This window comes from Globicephala melas, chromosome 4, assembly GCF_963455315.2.
Source record: "Globicephala melas chromosome 4, mGloMel1.2, whole genome shotgun sequence".
Taxonomy (NCBI): Eukaryota; Metazoa; Chordata; class Mammalia; order Artiodactyla; family Delphinidae; genus Globicephala; species Globicephala melas.
The window spans coordinates 55323273-55345320 of NC_083317.1; the positions used below are offsets into that span (position 1 = coordinate 55323273).

General features: G+C 35.5%; 1 protein-coding gene across 5 annotated transcripts in view; it reads left to right on the forward strand.

The window, feature by feature from the left end:
• Window positions 1-22048, forward strand: part of DZIP3 (DAZ interacting zinc finger protein 3) — a 121280-nt gene that overhangs the window by 73719 nt on the left and 25513 nt on the right. For all 5 annotated transcript variants that reach the window (XR_004035098.2, XM_030836732.2, XM_060298045.1 and 2 more), the window contains exons 18-21: window positions 7604-7629; window positions 15433-15598; window positions 17098-17193; window positions 17342-17469. Coding sequence is in view for 4 of the 5 variants with exons in the window: in XM_030836732.2 (XP_030692592.1) it covers window positions 7604-7629; window positions 15433-15598; window positions 17098-17193; window positions 17342-17469 (416 nt within the window). In the remaining variant the exon portion in view is untranslated. The remainder of the gene's footprint in view (window positions 1-7603; window positions 7630-15432; window positions 15599-17097; window positions 17194-17341; window positions 17470-22048) is intronic.

Consider the following 22048-nt stretch of genomic DNA (forward strand, 5'->3'; position numbering starts at 1 on the left):
AAGAACTACAATCCTGCATCCTGTGGAACAAAAACCACATTGACAGAAAGACAGGCAAAATGAAAAGGCAGAGGGCTATGTACCAGATGAAGGAACAAGATAAAACCCCAGAAAAACAATTAAATGAAATGGAGATAGGCAACCTTCCAGAAAAAGAATTCACAATAATGATAGTGAAGATGATCGAGGAACTCGGAAAAAGAATGGAGGCAAAAATTGAGAAGATGCAAGAAATGTTTAACAAAGACCTACAAGAATTAACAAAAATATACCTAGAAGAATTAAAGAACAAACAGACATGAACAATATAATAACTGAAATCAAAAAATACACTAGAACGAATCAGTAGCAGAATAACGGAGGCAGAAGAACAGATAAGTGACCTAGAAGACAGAATGGAGGAATTCACTGCCACAGAAGAGAATAAAGAAAAATGAATGAAAAGAAATGAAGGCAGCCTAAGAGACCTCTGGGACAACATTAAACCCATCAACATTTGCATTATAGGGGTCCCAGAAGGAGAAGAGAGATAGAAAGGACCTGAGAAAATATTTGAAGAGATTATAGTTAAAAACTTCCCTAACATGGGAAACAAAATAGCCACCCAAGTCCAGGAAACGCAGAGAGTCCCAGGCAGGGTAAACCCAAGGAGAAACATGTGGAGACACATAGTAATCAGATTGACAAAAATTAAAGACAAAGAAAAATTATTAAAGGCAACAAGGGAAAAACGACAAATAACATACAAGGGAACTCCCATAAGGTTAACAGCTGATTTCTCAGCAGAAACTAAAAGCGAAAAGGGAGTGGCATGATGTATTTAAAGTGATGAAAGGGAAGAAGCTGCAACCAAGATTACTCTGTTCAGCAGGGATCTCATTTAGATTTGACAGAGAAATCAACAGCTTCACAGACAAACAAAAGCTAAGAGAATTCAGCACCACCAAACCAGCTCTACAACAAATGATAAAGGAACTTCTCTAAGTGGGAGACACAAGAGAAGAAAAAGACCTACAAAAACAAACCCATAACAATTAGGAAAGTGGTAATAGGAACATACATATAGATAATTACCTTAAGCGTGAATGGATTAAATGCTCCAACCAAAAGACACAGGCTCGCTGAATGGATACAAAAACAAGACCCATATATGTGCTGTCTACAAGAGACCCACTTCAGACCTAGGACACATAAAGACAGAAGGTGAGGGGATGGAAAAAGATATTCCATGCAAATGGAAATCAAAAGAAAGCTGGAGTAGCAATACTCGAATCAGATAAAATAGACTTTAAAATAAAGAATGTTATAAGAGACAAAGAAGGAAGGACACTACATAATGATCAAGGGATCAATCCAAGAAGAATATATAACAATTATAAATATATATGCACCCAACATTGGAGCACCTTAATACATAAGGCAAATACTAACAGCTATAAAAGGGGAAATCAACAGTAACACAATAATAGTGGGGGACTTTAACACCTCACACCAATGGACAGATCATCCAGACAGAAAAATAACAAGGAAACACAAGCTTTAAATGATACAATAGACCAGATAGATTTAATTGATATTTATATGACATTCCATCCAAAAATAGCAGATTACGCTTTCTTCACAAGTGCACATGAACATACTCCAGGATAGATCACATTTTGGGTAACAAATCAAGCCTTGGTAAATTTAAGAAAATTGAAATCATATCAAAGCATCTTTTCTGACCACAACACTATGAGATTAGAAATAAATTACAGGGAGAAAAACGTAGAAAAGCACAAGCACATGGAGGCTAAACAATCCATTAATAAATAACCAAGAGATCACTGAAGAAATCAAGGAGGAAATTAAAAAATATCTAGAAACAAATGACAATGAAAACACGATGGCCCAAAACCTCTGGGATAAAGCAAAAAGACTTCTAAGAGGGAAGTTTATAGCAATACAGTCCTACCTCAAGAAACAAGAAAAATCTCAAGTAAACAACCTAACCTTACACCTAAAGCAATTAGAGAAAGAAGAACAAAAAAATCCCAAAGTTAGCAGAAGGAAAGAAATCGTAAAGATCATATCAGAAATAAATGAAAAAGAAATGATGGAAATGATAGCAAAGATCAATAAAACTAAAAGCTGCTTCTTTGAGAGGATAAACACAATTGATAAACCATTAGCTAGACTCATCAAGAAAAAAAGGAAGACTTAAATAAACAGAATTAGAAATGAAAAAGGAGAAGTAACAATGGACACTGCAGCAATACAAAGCATCATGAGAGAATACTACAAGCAACTATATGCCACCAAAATGGACAACCTGGAAGAAATGGACAAATTCTTAGAAAAGCACAACCTTCCAAGACTGAACCAGGAAGAAATACAAAATATAAACAGACCAATCACAAGCACTGAAATTGAAACTGTGATTAAAAATCTTCCAACAAACAAAAGCCCAGGACCAGATGGCTTCACAGGCCAATTCTATCAAACATTTAGAGAAGAGCTAACACCTGTCCTTCTCAAACTCTTCCAAAATATAGCAGAGGGAGGAACACTCCCAAACTCATTCTATGAGGCCACCATCACCCTGATACCAAACCAGATAAAGATGTCACAAAGAAAGAAAACTACAGGCCAATATCATTGATGAACATAGACACAAAAATCCTCAACAAAATACTAGCAAACAGAGTCCAGCAGCTCATTAAAAGTTTCATACACCATAATCAAGTGGGGTTTATCCCAGGAAAGCAAGAATTCTCAATATTCGCAAATCAATCAATGTGATACACCATATTAACAAATTGAAGGATAAAAACCATATGATCATCTCAAGAGATGTAGAAAAACCTTTTGACAAAATTTAACATCCATTTATGATAAAAACCCTGCAGAAAGCAGGCATAGAGGGAACTTACCTCAACATAATAAAGGCCATATATGACAAACCCACAGCCAACATCACAGCCAACCCATAGCCACAGTTCTCAATGGTGAAAAACTGAAACCATTTCCACTAAAATCAGGAACAAGACAAGGTTGCCACTCTCACCAGTATTATTCAACATAGTTTTGGAAATTTTAGCCACAGCAATCGGAGATAAAAAATAAAAGGAAGCCAAATCGGAAAAGAAGAAGTAAAGCTGTCACTATTTGCAGATGACATGATACTATACATACAGAATCCTAAAGCTGTCACCAGAAAACTGTTAATCAATGAATTTGGTAAAGTAGCAGGATACAAAATTAATGCACAGAAATCTCTTGTACTCCTATACGCTAATGATGAAAAATCTGAAAGAGAAATTAAGGAAACACTCCCGTTTACCATTGCAACAAAAAAATAAAATACCTAGGAATAAACCTACCTAAGGAGACAAAAGAACTATATGCAGAAAACTATAAGACACTGATGAAAGAAATTAAAGATGATACCAACAGATGGAGAGATACACCATGTTCTTGGATTAGAAGAATCAACATTGTGAAAATGACTATACTACCCAAAGCAATCTACAGATTCAATGCACTCCCTATCAATCTCCCAGTGGCATTTTTCACAGAACTAGAACAAAAAATCTTAAAATTTGTATGGAAACACAAAACACCCCAAATAGCCAAAGCAATCTTAAGAAAGAAAAACGGAGCTGGAGGAATCAGGCTCCATGACTTCAGACTATACTACAAAGCTACAGTAATCAAGACAGTATGGTACTGACACAAAAACAGAAATATAGATCAATGGAACAGGATAGAAAGCCCAGAGATAAACTCACACACATATGGTCACCTTATCTTTGATAAAGGAGGCAAGAATATACAATGGAGAAAAGACAGTCTCTTCAATAAGTGGTGCTGGGAAAACTGGACAGCTACATGTAAAAGAATGAAATTAGAACACTTCCTAACACTATACACAAAAATAAACTCAAAATGGATTAAAGACCTAAATGTAAGGCCAGACACTATAAAACTCTTAGAGGAAAACATAGGCAGAACACTGTATGACATAAATCACAGCAAGATCCTTTTTGACCCACCTCCTAGAGAAATGGAAATAAAAATAAACAAATGGGACCTAATAAAACTTAGCCTTTGCACAGCAATGGAAACCATAAACAGGATAACCCTCAGAATGGGAGAAAATAGTTGAAAACAAATCAACGGACAAAGGGTTAATCTCCAAAATATATAAACAGCTCACATAGCTCAATATTAAAAAAAAAAAAATCCAAAACTGGTCAGAGGACCTAAATAGACATTTCTCCAAAGAAGACCTACAGATGGTCAAGAAGCACATGAAAAGCTGCTCAACATCAACAGTTATTAGAGAAATGCAAATCAAAACTACAATGAGGTATCACCTCACACCAGTTAGAATGGGCATCATCAGAAAATCTACAAACAACAAATGCTGGAGAGGGTGTGGAGAAAAGGGAACCCTCTTGCACTGTTGGTGGGAATGTAAATTGATGCAGCCACTATGGAGAACAGTATGGAGGTTCCTTAAAAAACTAAAAATGGAATTACCATATAACCCAGCAATCCCACTACTGGGCATATACCCTGAGAAAACCATAATTCAGAAAGACACATGCACCCCAGTGTTCATTGCAGCACTATTTACAATAGCCAGGACATGGAAGCAACCTGAATGCCCATCGACAGATGAATGATTAAAGAAGATGTGGTACATATATACAATGGAATATTACTCAGCCATAAAAAGGAACAAAGTTGGGTCATTTGTAGAGATGTGGATGGACCTAGAGAGTGTCATACAGAGTGAAGTAAGTCAGAAAGAGAAAAACAAATATTGTATATTAGGGCATATATGTGGAATCTAGAAAGGTGGTGCAGATGAACCGGTTTGCAAGGCAGAAATAGAGACACAAGTGTAGAGAACAAACGTATGGACACTTGAAGGGGGAAAGTGGGCAGTGGGTGGTGGTGAGATGAATTGGGAGATTGGGATTGACATATATACACTAATACATATAAAATAGATAACTAATAAGAACCTACTGTATAAAAAATAAAATAAATTCAAAAAAATAAAGTAAAACAAAATAAAAGACAAAGATTTCTTTCAAAATATTACTGCTCATTGACAATGTACCTGGTCACTGAGGAACTCTGATGGAAATGTACAGTGAAATTAATGTTGTTTTCATGCCTGCTAACACAGCATCTGTTCTGCCGCCTGTGGATGAAGGAGTCACTTGGACTTTCTAGTCTTATTATTTAAGAAATACATTTTGTGAGGCTGCAGTTACCATAGGTAGTGAGTCCACTGATGGATTTGGGCAAAGTCAATTGAAAACATTCTGGAAAGGATTCACCTTTCTAGATGCCATTAAAAATATTCATAATTCATGGGAAGAGGTCAAAATATCAACATTAACAGGAGTTTGGAAGAAGTTGATTCCAGCCCTAATGGATGAAACTGAAGGATCTAAGATTTCAGTAGAGGAAGTAATTGCAGATGTGAAAATAGCAAGAGAACTGGAAATAGAAGTGGAGCCTGAAGATGTGACTGAATCTCAGTTGCAGCAATCTCATGATAAAACTTTAATGGATAAGGAGCTGCTTCTTACAGATGAGCAAAGAAAGTCGTTTCTTGAGATGGAATCTACTCCTGGTGACAGTGCTGTAACAACTGTTGAAATGACAACAAAGGATTAAAATATGACAGAAACTTAGTTGGTAAAGCAAGGGCAGGGTTTGAGAGAATTGACTCCAATTTTGAAAGAAGTTCTACTGTGGGTAAAATGCTGTCAAACAGAGAAATCATTCATAAAAGGAAGAGGCAATTAATGCAACAAACTTCACTGTTGTCGTATTTTAAGAAATTGCCACAGCCATTGCAACTTTCAGCAACCATCACCCTGATTAGTCAGCAGCCATCAACATCAAGGCAAGACCATCTACCAAAGAAAAGACTACAGTTTGCTGAAGGCTTAGATGATGGTTAGCATTTTTTAGCAATAAAGTATTTTTAAATTAAGGTGTACACATTTTTTAAGACATAAGGCTATATTGCACACTTAATAGCCTGCAATATAGTATAAACATATATGAACTGGGAAACCAAAAAATTCATGTGACTTGCTTTATTGCAATATTCACCTTATTGGGGTTGTCTGGAACCGAACCTTCATTACCTCTGAGGTATGCCTGTAATTGCTTCTTCATTTTATGCCATTTCAGTTTATGAAAGGTTCCAAAGGAATGCTCTACTTTGGGATAGCGGGGGAACGTATACTTAATTATACTAGATATGTTCATTATGAACAATCAAAGGTCTTTTCAACTTAGTTATTCAAGTACACTAGAACCAAGGCAGGAGTTGATAATTCTAAATTGTAAAATCAAATTGGCACTGGACATTGAACAGACAATGAAATGCAAAAATCTTCTTAGTATACAGACAATAAAACAAATTAGTAAGTATATCATGGAATCTGTGGGGAAAGAGGCCTGAAGTTTCTTGTAAACAAGGTGGTAGTAGAAATTAATACTGTAATTTATATGACAGTAATTGATACTCAATAGAAAGGTGATATAAAAGAGTAATTAATACTCTTTAGTATGTTAACTGTCATTGATATTATAATAGGTTGCTGTTATAGTTTTATTTTTAATGAAAATAAAATATAGGGCTGTTTAATATTTCCTCCCAATTCTGATCTCCCTAACACTTTTTCCCTATAAGATTCTTAATATATCAATCTGCTTTCTCTTTACATGTAGACTTTCAAGAACTCTTGTAATTAGTATTGGATTCTGTAAATGAAAATTACATACACAATTGCAATATCTGTCCCAAGATATTGCAATAGATACAAACTCTGCCACAACACTTACTTCCAATATCTGAATCAGTGATTTTCAAGTTGTGTTTCATGACTCAGTGGTAGATTATAAAATCAATTTGGTGCGTCACAACTATCATTTTAAAAAAAGAAATAGAATTAGTATGAATAAAAAAAATTTCAGAGTTCATCACTCATTGTCTTAGTTCGGGCTGCTATAGCAAACTACCATAAAATGGGTGGCAAAAACAACATTTCTCACGGTTCTGGAGGCTGGAAAATTCAAGATCAAGGTGCCAGCAGATTCAGTGTCTGGTGAAGGCTGTCTTCTTAATTTGCAGACAGCTACCTTTTCATTGTATCATCACACATTGGAGAAAGTGATCAAGCATGCACAAGCGAGCAAGCTAGCTCTCTGGTCTCTTCTCATAAGGGTGCTAATCCCATCATGAGGACTCCACATCCTCTAAACCTAATTACCTCCCAATGGCCATACCTCCAGTTACCATCACACTGGGGGTTAGGGTTTCAACCTAAGAATTTTGGAGGCACACAAACATGCAGTCCATAACACACATAATATGAATAAGGTTTATTTCATGGGACTTATATTTCAGTTTTATGCTTATGTATAAAAATATATATGTAAGTACATTTGAGTTATAATGTAAATTATATTTCTTATTTTGATTGTGGTCAAAAAGCTTGAGAAATGCTGACCTAAATGCAGTTAGATCACTGTGCTGTATCAACATAGTTGATACATAATACTAATTCTTGATGTTATTTTTCAGAATAAGGAATCTAAAGAAGAGCAAGTGTAAGTATTAGTTTATTTAATTTTTAAATCTGTCTTAGTACTGTCAAAGTGTGCTTTGCCAGAATGACACAGCCTTGCTTTAGAACGTGTTCTCACTAAGAGAAGAATAGACAGTTTTTTTTGTCTTAATAAGTTGTCAGGTTTTTTTAACTGAAAGTGACAAAAAGTTAAATTATCATTTATTTTGGAAGAATAGAATCTCTTGGCATTTTCCTATCAATGTATGGCTACTCAAGAGTCATCCAACGCTAACTGCTTTCTTCAAGGACTAAATTTGGTTCCAGTATAAAATCCTTTAAAATATAGTCTAGATTGTAGTTAGCCAAATATAGACTAAGTTAAACTTAACCTTAAAGGCAGATTATTGTTTGTCCCAGTGACCCTTTTATAAAAGAGTTTGGTTTGGTTTGGTTTGTTTAATTAACCTGAGATGTTTGATTGGTTTTTTTTAACCCCAGTTGTTAATGGTGAATTTTGAACCTTTACTGGAAACCTTTTAATGTCTAAAGAACATTGAGAGCTATATTCTACCACCATATGATTAATGACAGTGTAGTAGAGGAAGGAAGTGGGGGAGACATTCAATAAAGAGATCATTATACCCACCAAAGAGTTATTAACTGAAAATTAGTTACTTTAGAGAACTCTCTGTGAGGACATAATTAAGATAACTTTAAAATGGTAACAAGAACATATTTTGGTAACTTTAAAGCCATCGATTTTGATATTTTCTCATTGATTAATGGACATGATCCACTCGGTAAGTTAATAGTTCATCATCCAAGATGGGTTTTCTCTTTCTTTGTCAACAAGTTGAGCCACTAATGCAATAGTTTTTTTTGTTTTTTTGTTTGTTTTTGCGGTACGCGGGCCTCTCACTGTTGTGGCCTCTCCCGTTGCGGAGCACAGGCTCCGGACGCGCAGGCTCAGTGAGGATGGCTCACGGGCCAGCTGCTCCACGGCATGTGGGATCTTCCCAGACCAGGGCACGAACCCGTGTCCCCTGAATCGGCAGGCAGACTCTCAACCACTGCGCCACCAGAGAAGCCTTTTTTTTTTTTCTATAGAGCAGCTTATTAGTTATCCATTTTATACATATTAGTGTATCTATGGCAATCCCAATCTCCCAATTCATCCCACCACCCCTCCCGCCACTTTTCCCCCTTGGTGTCCATACATTTGTTCTCTGCATCTGTGTCTCAATTTCTGCCCTGCAAACTGGTTCATCTGTACCATTTTTCTACGTTCCACATATATGTGTTTATACATGATATTTGTTTTTCTAACTTACTTCACTCTGTATGACAGTCTCTAGGTCCATCCACGTCTCTACAAATGATCCAATTTCGTTCCTTTTTTATGGCCAAGTAATATTCCATTGTATATATGTACCACATCTTCTTTATTCATTCATCTGTCAATGGGCATTTAGGTTGCTTCCATATTCTGGCTACTGTAAATAGTGCTGCAATGAACACTGGGGTGCATGTGTCTTTTTGAATTATGGTTTTATCTGGGTGTATGCCTAGTAGTGGGATTGCTGGGTCATATGGTAATTCTAGTTTTTTAAGGAACCTCCATATTGTTCTCCATAGTGGCTGTATCAATTTACATTCCCACCAACAGTGCAAGAGGGCTCCCTTTTCTCCACAACCTCTCCAGCATTTGTTGTTTGTAGATTTTCTGATGATGCCCATTCTAACTGGTGTGAGGTGATAACCCCATTGTAGTTTTGATTTGCACTTCTCTAATAATTAGTGATGTTGAGCAGCTTTTCATGTGCTTCCTGGCCATCTGTATGTCTTCTTTGGAGAAATGTCTATTTAGGTCTTCTTCCCATTTTTGGATTGGGTTGTTTGTTTTTTTAATATTGAGCTGCATGAGCTGTTTATATATTTTGGAGATTAACCCTTTGTCCGTTGATTTGTTTGCAACTATTTTCTCCCATTCTGAGGGTTGTCTTTTCATCTTGTTTGTAGTTTCCTTTGCTGTGCAAAATCTTTTAAGTTTCATTAGGTCCCATTGGTTTATTTTTGGTTTTATTTCCATTACTCTAGGAGGTGGGTCAAAAAAGATCTTGCTGTGATTTATGTCAAAGAGTGTTCTTCCTATGTTTTCCGCTAAGAGTTTTATAGTGTTCTGTCTTACATTTAAGTCTGTAATCCATTTTGAGTTTATTTTTGTGTATGGTGTTAGGGAGTGTTCTAATTTCATTCTTTTACATGTAGCTGTCCAGTTTTCCCAGCACCACTTATTGAGGAGACTGTCTTTTCTCCATTGTATATCCTTGCCTCCTTTGTCATAGATTAGTTGACCATAGGTGCATGGGTTTGTCTCTGGGCTTTCTATCCTATTCCATTGATCTATATTTCTGTTTTTGTGCCAGTACCATATTGTCTTGATTACTGTAGCTTTGTAGTATAGTCTGAAATTCGGGAGCCTGATTCCTCCAGCTCCGTTTTTTTTCCCTCAAGACTGCTTTGGCTATTCGGGGTCTTTTGTGTCTCCATACAACTTTTAAGATTTTTTGTTCTAGTTCTGTGAAAAATGCCATTGGTAATTTGATAGGGATTGCGTTGAATCTGTAGATTGCTTTGGGTAGTATAGTCATTTTCACAATGTTGATTCTTCTAATCCAAGAACATGGTATATCTCTCCATCTCTTGGTATGTTTAATTTCTTTCATCAGTGTCTTATAGTTTTCTGCATACAGTTCTTTTGTCTTCCTAGGTAGGTTTATTCCTAGGTATTTTATTCTTTTTGTTGCAATGGTAAATGGGAGTGTTTCCTTAATTTCTCTTTCAGGTTTTTCATCATTAGTTTATAGGAATGTAAGAGATTTCTGTGCATAAATTTTGTATCATGCAACTTTACCAAATTCATTCATTAGCTCTAGTAGTTTTCTGGTGACATCTTTAGGATTCTTTATGTATAGTATCATGTCATCTGCAAACGGTGACAGTTTTACTTCTTTTCAAATTTGTATTCCTTTTATTTCTTTTTCTTCTCTGATTGACGTGCCTAGGACTTCCAAAACTATGTTGAATAATAGTGGTGAGAGTGGACATCCTTGTCTTTTTCCTGATGTTAGAGGAAATACTTTCCGTTTTTCACCATTGAGAATGATGTTTGCTCTGGGTTTGTTGTATATGGCCTTTATTATGTTGAGGTAGGTTCCCTCTATGCCGACTTTCTGGAGAGTTTTTATCACAAATGGGTGTTGAATTTTGTCAAAAGCTTTTTCTGCATCTGTTGAGATGATCATATGGTTTGTCTTCTTCAATTTGTTAATATGGTGTATCATATTAATTGATTTGCTTATATTGAAGAATCCTTGCATCCCTGCGATAAATCCCACTTGATCATGGTGTATGATCCTTTTAATGTGTTGTTGGATTCTGTTTGCTAGTATTTTGTTGAGGAATTTTGCATCTATATTCATCAGTGATATTGGTCTGTGATTTTCTTTTTCTGTAGTATCTTTGTCTGGTTTTGGTATCAGGGTGATGGTGGCCTCATAGAATGAGTTTGGGAGTGTTCCTTCCTGTGCAATTTTTTGGAAGAGTTTGAGAAGGATGGGTGTTAGCTCTTATCTAAATGTTTGATAGAATTCACATGTGAAGCCATCTGGTCCTGGACTTTTGTTTTTTGGAAGATTTTTTTTTTTTTTTTTTTGCGGTACGTGGGCCTCTCACAGTTGTGGCCTCTCCTGTTGCGGAGCACAGGCTCCGGACGTGCAGGCTCAATGGCCATGGCTCACGGGCCCAGCCGCTCTGTGGCATGTGGGATCTTCCCGGACCGGGGCACGAACCCATGTCCCCTGCATCGGTAGGTGGACTCCCAACCACTACGCCACCAGGGAAGCCCCTTTTGGAAGATTTTTAATCACAGTTTCAATTTCATTCCTTGTGATTGGTCTGTTCATATTTTCTATTTCTTCCTGGTTTAGTCTTGGAAGGTTATACCTTTCTAAGAATTTGTCCATTTCTTCCAGGTTGTCCATTTTGTTGGCATAGAGTTTCTTGTAGTAGTCTCTTAGAATGCTTTGTATTTCTGCCGTGTCTGTTGTAACTTCTCCTTTTTCATTTCTAATTTTATTGAATTGAGTCCTCTCCCTTTTTTTCTTGATCAGTCTGGCTAATGGTTTATCAATTTTGTTTATCATCTCAAAGAACCAGCTTTTAGTTTTATAGATCTTTGCTATTGTTTTCTTTGTTTCTATTTCATTTATTTCTGCTCTGATCTTTATGATTTCTTTCTTTCTGCTAACTTTGGGTTTTGTTTGTTCTTCTTTCTCTCTTTCCTTTAGGTGTAAGGTTAGGTTGTTTATTTGAGATATTTCTTGTGTCTTGAGGTAGGCTTGTATAGCTATAAACTTCCCTCTTAGAACTGCTTTTGCTGCATCCTATAGGTTTTGGATCATCCTGTTTTCATTGTCATTTTCTCTAGGTATTTTTTGATTTCCTCTTTGATTTCTTCAGTGATCTCTTGGTTATTTAGTAACGTATTGTTTAGCCTCCATGTGTTTGTGTTTTTTACGTTTTTTTCCCTGTAATTGATTTCTAATCTCATAGCGTTGTGGTCATAAAAGATACTTCATATGATTTCAATTTTCTTAAATTTACTGAGGCTTGATTTGGGACCCAAGATGTAATCAATCCTGGAGAATGTTCCGTGCGCAGTTGAGAAGAAAGTAATCTGCTGTTTTTGGGTGGAATGTCCTATAAATATCAGTTAAATCTATCTGGTCTGTTGTGTCATTTAAAGCTTGTGTTTCCCTGTTAATTTTCTCTTTGGATGATCTGTCCATTGGTGTAAGTGACATGTTAAAGTCACCCACTATTATTGTGTTACTGTTGATTTCTTCTTTTATACCTGTTAGCAGTTGCTTTATGTATTGAGGTGCTCCAATGTTGGGTGCATATATATTTATAATTGTTATATCTTCTTCTTGGATTGATGCCTTGATCATATGTAGTGTCCTTCCTTGTCTCTTGTAACATTCCTTATTTTAAAATCTATTTTATCTGATATGAGTATTGCTACTCCACCTTTTGTTTGATTTCCATTTGCATGGAATATCTTTTTCCAACCCCTCACTTTCAGTCTGTATGTGTCCCTAGGTATGAAGTGGGTCTCTTGTAGACATCATATATATGGGTCTTGTTTTTGTATCCATTCAGTGAGCCTGTGTCTTTTGGTTGGAGCATTTAATCCATTTACATTTAAGTTAATTATCGATATGTATGTTCCTATTACCATTTTCTTAATTGTTTTGGGTTTTTTTGTATAGGTCCTTTTCTTCTCTTGTGTTTCCCACTTAGAGAAGTTCCTTTAGCATTTGTTGTAGAGTTGGTTTGGTGGTGCTGAATTCTCTTAGCTTTTGCTTGTCTGTGAAGCTTTTGATTTCTCTGTCAAATCTGAGTGAGATCCTTGCTGGCTAGAGTAATCTTCGTTGTAGGTTCTCTCCTTTCATCACTTTAAATATATCATGCTGCTGCCTTCTGGCTTGTAGAGTTTCTGCTGAGAAATCAGTTATGGGAGTTCCCTTGTATGTTATTTGTCATTTTTCCCTTGCTGCTTTCAATCATTTTTCTTTGTCTTTAATTTTTGCCAATTTGAGTACTATGTGTCTCAGCATGTTTCTCCTTGGGTTTATCCTGTATGGGACTCTATGTGCTTCCTGTACTTGTGGCTATTTCCTTTTCCATGTTAGGGAAGTTTTTGACTATAATCTCTTCAAATATTTTCTTGGGTCCTTTCTCTCTCTCTGCTCCGTCTGGGACCTCTATAATGCGAATGTTGTTGTGTTTAATGTTGTCCCAGAGGTCTCTCAAGCTGTCTTCATTTCTTTTCATTCATTTTTATTTACTCTTTTCCACAGCAGTGAATTCAGCCATTCTGTCTTCCAGGTCACTTATCCGTTCTTCTTCCCCAGTTATTCTGCTATTGATTCCTTCTAGTGTATTTTTCATTTCAGTTATCGTATTGTTCATCTGTGTTTGTTTGTTCTTTAATTCTTCTATGTCTTTGTTAAACATTTCTTGCATCTTCTCGATGTTTGCCTCCATTCTTTTTCCGAGGTCCTGGATCATCTTCACTATCATTATTCTGAATTCTTTTTCTGGAAGGTTACCTATCTCCACTTCATTTAGCTGTTTTTCTGGTGTTTTATCTTGTTCTTTCATCTGGTACATAGCCCTCTGCCTTTTCACCTTGTCTATCTTTCTGTGAATGTGGTTTTTGTTCCATAGGCTGCAGGATTGTAGTTCTTCTTGCTTCTGCTGTCTGCCCTCTCCAATAGTTTTTTTGTGTGTGTGTTTTCATGGTATGTCTAGATACCGTAAAAATAACTTACTAAAGAATGAAACAATATTATCAGTCATTTTGCTCATTTTGACTTACAGCATAGAGCCAAACCTGGATGATCATCAAATAATGCAGCGAGCTTTGTTTTTAAATGAGAATTTTCAAAGACACACAAAAGTAAAGAGAATGATATATCTACATTTGTATGTATACCTATCATCCTGATTCGACAGTTATCACTGTTTTTCCATATTTGCTTCATTTTTTCCTTAACATTTTGTTCTTTTTTGAATGTTTTCAGTCCCAAACATCATATAATTTTACCTCTACATGATTCAGTTTTCATCTCTTTAATGAGATGAATATTTTTCTATATTATCATAATGCTATTATCATACTTTAAAAATGTAGGAATAATCTTTTGGAGCTTTTCAAAACTACAGATTCATATTTTTACAGTGTTGGGGTGTCAGAAAAATGTAATTTTTTAACAGCTTTTTAAGTAATATGGAAAACTGATTGGGTTTTCGAACTGTGGTCTACACAAGCAGTTTATTTCATTGAACTTTCCAAAATATTTGAGTCAGTCTAGAATACTTCAGTGATACCTAATGACTGTTTTATAGTGTTTTACAAGTTATTCTACAAGCGTTAGATATCATTTTTTTTCTAGGTCTCAGTGGCCTAAAATAAGTACTGATGCATCCTGGAGTTATCTATTTTCTTTCTAATAATAAAATAAAAATAATTTTCTTTCACTTATAAAATTAAGTAATACAGTTCATGCTATAAGTAAAAGTTCTATTTCTTGTTATTGTTCAATGAGATTAGGAAGGAAATTCATAGCTACTAAATAGTGGGCCAACTTGAAAGGATAGTAGCATGCATTTAAATCTTAGACATAGGTATAAAAATGAGTTAATTGTCATTGTACATGTAATATTTTCATTGTTTTCTCAGTGGTTCCTAGTTACTTTAATTCATTATCACTACAGTTTTTTTTTAAAGTCCTGTTACAAAAGAAACCTCCATTTTAATCTACTTTATATTGCTGTTTGCAGCCCTTTATTTAAATGTACATGGGACCTAAGCACTGAAGTTGATTAAACCAACCTACTTGTCAAGAATGATGTGATGATTAAATAATATAGCAGATGTAGACATGCTTGTCAATATTTCCCAAAGTATTGTTTCTCAAAGTAACTGATGTTAATAGTTATAATTTGAAAAGTGAACTCCATATTCTGATAGTTCTTAAAAACACTACTATGAACAGAATAGGTACCTCAGTTGAGTGCTATCTGAAATATGCTAAAATTCATTGTGAATCTTCAAAAGAAATACACAGTATGACTACTCTCCAAACTTTGACTATGAGCCCTTCTGATCTGAGCATCTCATGAGACCAGTACAATATTAATTTGGGAAATAATGGCTTAGATGAAAAGCACTATACAATTATAAAAGATCACATTGATTATGTCACCACTATAGTCCAAATATGATAGGTAAGGAAGAGCAATTGAAGAAAGAACAAGCAAATCTATACTCAATCAGTGGATTTATGAAAGATGATGCAAGTGATGTTCAAGAAGATTCTGCAACTGAAGACAAGTTCTATAGCCTGGATGAACTGCATATTCTGGACATGATAGAGCAGGTAAGCCTGATTTGAGAGGATACAGCCCTGCCTTCCTTCTTCCAGAACAATTGTTAACCATTTTTTCCCCATGACTCTTTGAACAGCATGTTAACCTAGTGATTTATGTTGTATTTCTGAGGAAAAAGAAAAAACAGGAAAGGAGGGACAGAGGGATGGCTGACATAAAAAAGAACCCTAGGAACTGGAAACTTTTCACTTTAGTCCTCAGACCATTTCCTGATTTTAAGTATTGGGCAGAGTTGATTACAAATGCATTCCTTATAAAGAGTTTTCAAATACCACAAGGAAGAAAAAAATACCCTGGCATAATCCCATTGGATTAAATTTCATGAGAAAAATAGTTTTATAAAACAAATCTACTTTCATTTTTCAAAAAGTTAAACCTTTTTGTTACCATGAAATATCTACAAAAAATATTAACAAACAACAATTTTTTGGTTCCTTTCCTGGTGGTAGTCAGTGCTGGGAATGACATACTTATATATGAAGGTGCATATGAACATGATTTTAGTGCTCAGCAGAGCACTTAATGAGACAAAACATATAGAAAGCTTTTTTTTTTCAAAAAAAAATCACTTGCTTAACCTACCCATGAGAATTCTGTACTGAGGTAATATATTATATCCTGTTCCATGGTTTAAGTATAATAATATATAATATATAGTAATGTTGATATCTAAGGATACAGTTAGTACAAACAATTTCCTGGCTGATAGTACATTAGTATAATTGTCATGCCTTTTTGTCTCCTTTCTAATTAAAATATATACATATATTTTAACTGAAATGACATATTCTAAGCTTTGGATGTCACACTAAAGTTTAAATGTGGGGCCTTTGGTTTTCATCCAACAGCTATAAGAACTCAAAAAATAGAACGAAAATGTCACACAGCTTTTGAAAAATGTTTATTCATTCATTTATTCAAAAAACACTTAGCACTTACTTTGTGTCAAGAGCTATGCTAAGACATGGTCCCTGTGATCACAGTGTTTATAATCCAGTGGAGAAGTTGAACATTAACCTAAGGTGATAATTACTAAGGTAATAATTAAGTAGTTTAGCAGTTAAGATTGCCTGAGTTTAGAATTCTGGCTCCTTCACTTACTGTGTGACCTTGGGCAAGTTACTCAGTTTTATCATCTCTAAAGTAGTAGTGAGTGCCTACCTCATATGGTTCTTATGACAATAAAAGCATTACAAAAAATGCTTTAAAAATGGTAAGCATACAGATAACATTATTCAGTAGTAGCAGCAGTAGACAAGTAACTATGGTATTGTTTAGTGAATGCTGTAATTGGAGAGAGGCAGGTTTATTTAAATTAATCAGAGAAGTGGTATTTGCATTGAAACCTATAATGCATGAGTATGAGTTAGACAGCAACTTAAATCCCCTTTAAATAACAATAATAGTAGTGTTTTTCATTTAAATTTCTATAATATTAGTGCTTTTTTAAAGACGAAAATAAAGCATGAATATTCCATTTGCTCAATAGGGTTCAACCAACAAGGTAACTACAGAATATGGAGAAACTGAGAAGCAAAAGCTTGCTCGACAACGGCAGTTTTGTAAATTGCACTATCAGTGTGAAGTAAGTATTTTTCCATTATATCTGAGACAAGTTAGAGGTACTTCAAATGTTCAATTTAATGGTATATATTTTTAAAGAGCCCAGTTTTTTCTTTAAATTTCTGGTGGCTTGAACAGAATTAACTGAAATAATATTTTTCATTGATCAGGATTTCAAAAGACAATTGAAAACAGTTACTTTTCGGTGGCAAGAAAACCAAATGCAGATTAAAAAGAAAGATAAAATCATCTCATCTCTTAACCAACAAGTGGCTTTTGGAATCAATAAGGTGTCCAAGTAAGTGCAAATCTGTTGATAGAAGAAAATCTGGGTTTGCCCCATAATGAACAGTATCCTTTAAAAGATAATCCCTATGTAGCCACTAGGTGGCATTGTGACTGCACATTAGGAACTGCCAACCACAGGGCTGCAATTGCTTAAAAACCCACTATATTTTGCCTTGCCAGCTGGATTGAGAAATAAGCAACTGCTCACTCTAAATATCAAGCTTTTCATGTATTGGCTGAATAAGTGTGAAGATAATAGAATTACATGAGAATGATAATTAGCTTTCAGGTCATGACGCTAATTTGTAAAAATGTGACTAATGATTGGCTGTTTCTTTATAGCATATGGTAAGTACATTCCTCAAAGACATCACTGACTCACTTTCATACCTTTTAATGTTGGTTTCTGAGAGTATTTGTGTTCTAAGCGCAAGAGATTGGAAACAAATCAAATTCCCAGAGAATCTTTTCACCCCATCAATCTCATTTCTCTTACAACCTCAAGTATTAAAAATGCCTGAGACTAAAAATTCTGATTTAATAAGAAAAAATGAGTATCCTGCTCCATTCTGTTTATACTAACGACTGCCTCGAACCATTTTGAAGTGAAATAGTAATATAATTTGTGACACATTATTTTAATAAACAGTAATACCACAAAATACTAGTCATCCATGATTCTAATTTGAAATCCACTGCAGTTCCTAGACTGCTAATAGGGAAAATAGACAGATTCTAGGGAATATCTTAGTTTAAGGAGTCCAAGATGTCAATAGTTAAATTGGAGAAATATTAGGCAGAGATTTTGGTCTTAAATTTTCTCCCACATAACATTTCATCCAACCTGAACAGGTTTTTAGGAAGAACAGGATGCCATAGCTCTGGCAACATGGTATCAGTTGCAAACACTTTCAGTTTTGTGGACCTAAAATAGCTTGGATAAATTAAACTGACTGAAATCACTTAAGAAGCCACACTTCAGGATTCAAAATTTTGTCTTTTAGCCTGAAAGACAATGACCAATCCATAAATATGTTATATAGTATCAGAGATCAGAAAAGTAATGCCATCCAAGCAGATGACCTGTCTCTCTCCTTTGCTATCTGAGATATCTCTCTTCAACTCTAATACCTTACCCAGACTCCCTTGTATGCTTGAGACTACAAACAGACCACTTTAGGGAATGCATATGTCTTCACACAAGGAACATTCAGTGCTGAACATTCACCAAACTTTTATCAAGTTCCCACAGTATGCGAAGAATTATGTAAGGCACATGTAAAGGATACCAAGACATATCAGACATTAACTGTGAGCTAGTGGAAAGTATAGATTAATATGAGAGGATTAAAATTACATGTAACAGAGGGACCTCCAGTTGCACCAAAATGTAGTAGCTCTGTTACTTGCAAGTCTTCCTTCTTACAACTTAAACACCCTGGATAGAACACAACAAACATGAGAAGACTCTGAAAGGTAGAAGGAAGCAGACTGTCTAGAAACCTTGGAACTTGAAAGAATGATGTGACAGTGATTTTTTTAAAATTGCCTCCCATTTATCCTAGACAGAGCACTGCAGAAACCTCCAACATGCAACTGTCAGTAAGCACAGGGTAGGGGGCCACTAAAGTGCCAAGAAGAGTCTGTTCCCTTTAGCCAGAGGATCAGGGAAAGGAAGATATAATAACATGAAACCTTTTTGGCACTACCCACCTACTCCAGCCAAACACCACTAGACCCACACCACCCCTTGGACACAGGTACTGCACTCTGACAAAAGATGGCAGAAATCAGATTCCCTTGCTGGGGTAGCAGTACTGAGCAGGTAGCTAATCTTCCATTCCTCGCCAAGTGGAAGCAAGGCGTGTTCCAGTTTCTCTGCCAGGATAGCATCAATATGGTCCAGCTGCGAGCTAAGCCTCTACCTCTACCTAGCATCAACAAGACTTAACAAAGTGATCCAAGGTGGGACTAGTCAATACTAGGTTTTATTCTTACTCTCATGGGGAGCTGAATCTCCACCCTGGCGCCAGGTGGTACTCCATTTCCCCTGCTTTCCCCAGCTGGTGCCAGAGGCACCCGACAGGGAGCTCCTGCCTCTCTCTACCGTACAGCAGCAAAGCAGTGTGAGTCAGCCCTTCTACACTTCACTTGAAGTAAGAAAAGATCAATACCAGTAGACTATGTATGCATATTGTAATACCTAGTGCAACCACTAAGAAAGCTGCATAAAGAGATATACTCAAAAACACTATAAATAAACTAAGATGGAACCCTAAAACATGTTCAGGTAACCCACAAGAAAGTAAGAAAAGAGAAACAGAGGAAACAAACAGAAAACAAATAATAAAATGGCAGACTTAAGCCCTAACATATCAATAATTACCTTAAGTATAAATGGTCGAAATATATCAATTAAAAGACAGAGACTGGAAGAATAGATTTTAAAAACAAAACAAAAAGAAGTGTGATCCAACAATATGCTGTTTATAGGAAATACATTTCAGTTTCAACAACATAAGTAGGTTGAAAATAAAAGGATGGTAAAATATATACCATGTAAATATTAATCAAAAAATAAGAAGTGTCTATATTAATATCAGATAAAATGGACTTCAGAGCAAAGAAAGCTGGAGACAAAGAGGGACATTACATAATGATAAAAGGATCAGTCCACTGGGAAGACATAAGAACCTAAAGGTGTACATACCAATCAACAGAGCCTCAAAATATATGAAGCAAAACAGAACGGAAAGAAGAAATAGAAGACCTCTACAACACCATCAAGCAACAGGATTTGATTGATATTTATAGAACACTTCACCAGACAATAACAGAATACATATGCTTTCAAGTACCCACAGGAAATATACCAAGATAAACCATATTCTGGGCCATAAAACAAACCTCAGCAAATTTAAAAGAATTGAAATCATGAAAAGCATGTCTCAGATCACAGTGGAAACAAACTAGAAATCACTAACAAATATAACAGGAAAATCTGCAAACACGTGGAGACTACACATATACTTCTAATTAATTCATGAGTCAAAGAAGAGGTCTCAAGGGAAATAAAAATATGTTGAATTAAATACAATATGTCAAAGTTTGTGGGGCACAGCTAAAGCAGTTCTGAGATTTATAGCACTAAATGTGCGCATAAGAAAAGGGGAGAAGTCTCAAATGTATAATACAATACAAGCTCCCACCTCAAGAACCCAGAAGAAGAAAAGCAGAATGACCCAAAACAAGCAGAAGGATGGAAATAATAAAGATTGGAAATATTGAAATTGGAAACAAAAAGCAGTAGAGAAAATCCATGAAACAAAGAGCTGGTTTCTTTGAAAATATCCATGCAACTGACAAACCTCTAGCAAACCTGACAAAAAAAGAGAAGACACAAGTTACCACCCTCAGGAATGAAATGGTGATATCACTACAGACCGTGCCGACATCAGAGAATTGTGCTGAGTGAAAAAACCCAATCCCCAAAGCTTATATACTATATTATTCCATTTCTGTAACATTCTTGAAATGACAAAATTTCAAATAGTTCAAAAATGACAGAGTGATAAAAATGAAAAATAGATTAGATTAGTGGTCCCAAGGTTTTAAGGAGGAGATGGAAGAGGGAGGGAAGTGGCTGTGGCTATAAAAGGGCAAAATAAGGCGTCCTTGTGGTGATAAAATTGTTCGCTATCTTTAACTGTATCACTGACAACATCCTGGGTTATTATACTGTCGTTTTGCAAGATGTTGCATTGGGGGAATGTGGATAAAGGGTACATAGGATCTGTCTGTATCATTTCTTACACCTGCATGTGAATCTATGTTTATCTGAAAAGCTTAACTTTTTGAAAAAGTACATATAAATGTCAAATGAAGCTGTATTTAATAGGGATATTGTGGGGTAAAAGAGTACTTTTGATGTTGAGATAAGGAAGAACTTCATTGAAGACATAGTGTTTTACCTAAGCTAGGTAATACATAGGGTGAGATGGGAGAAAAGACAGAGGGCATTCAGACCAGATAGGAAAGCATGAATGTTGCATGTATTCTCATATAAGCTTTTGAGCCTTTCTTTAATTCACCTGGTCATGTCCCAAGAGCATGTGATAAAAATATAAATATTCTTTCATTGTAAAATGTTGATTTCTTTCATCTTAGAACATATTGTTTATTTGGAAGCAATAACATCTTTTTTCTTTGGCCTAATTCAATGACAATACTACAGTAAATGGTCAATATGTTGATGATAATTGCAGTGTTAATAAAGAAGACATACAAAAATGACATATTTTGCACAAATTACAATACTTAATAAATGTTAGGAAACTGCTGTCCATAAAATTTATATAGTAAACTTCATAGCCAGCCAGAGTAAGCTTGAGAACTTTAGATATTTTAGAGAACAAAATCTAATCCCACCCTGTCATGGTTTTCATGAGAAAAATAGGACTAACTAGTTATGACTACCTGAACATATATAGCTGGTTCATGTATGAGCAGGATGATAGGAACTATGCCTACCTTATCCTCTGTTACTTAAGAATCCAGGTCTTCTGAAGTCCCGATCAGCTTTGTCAGTT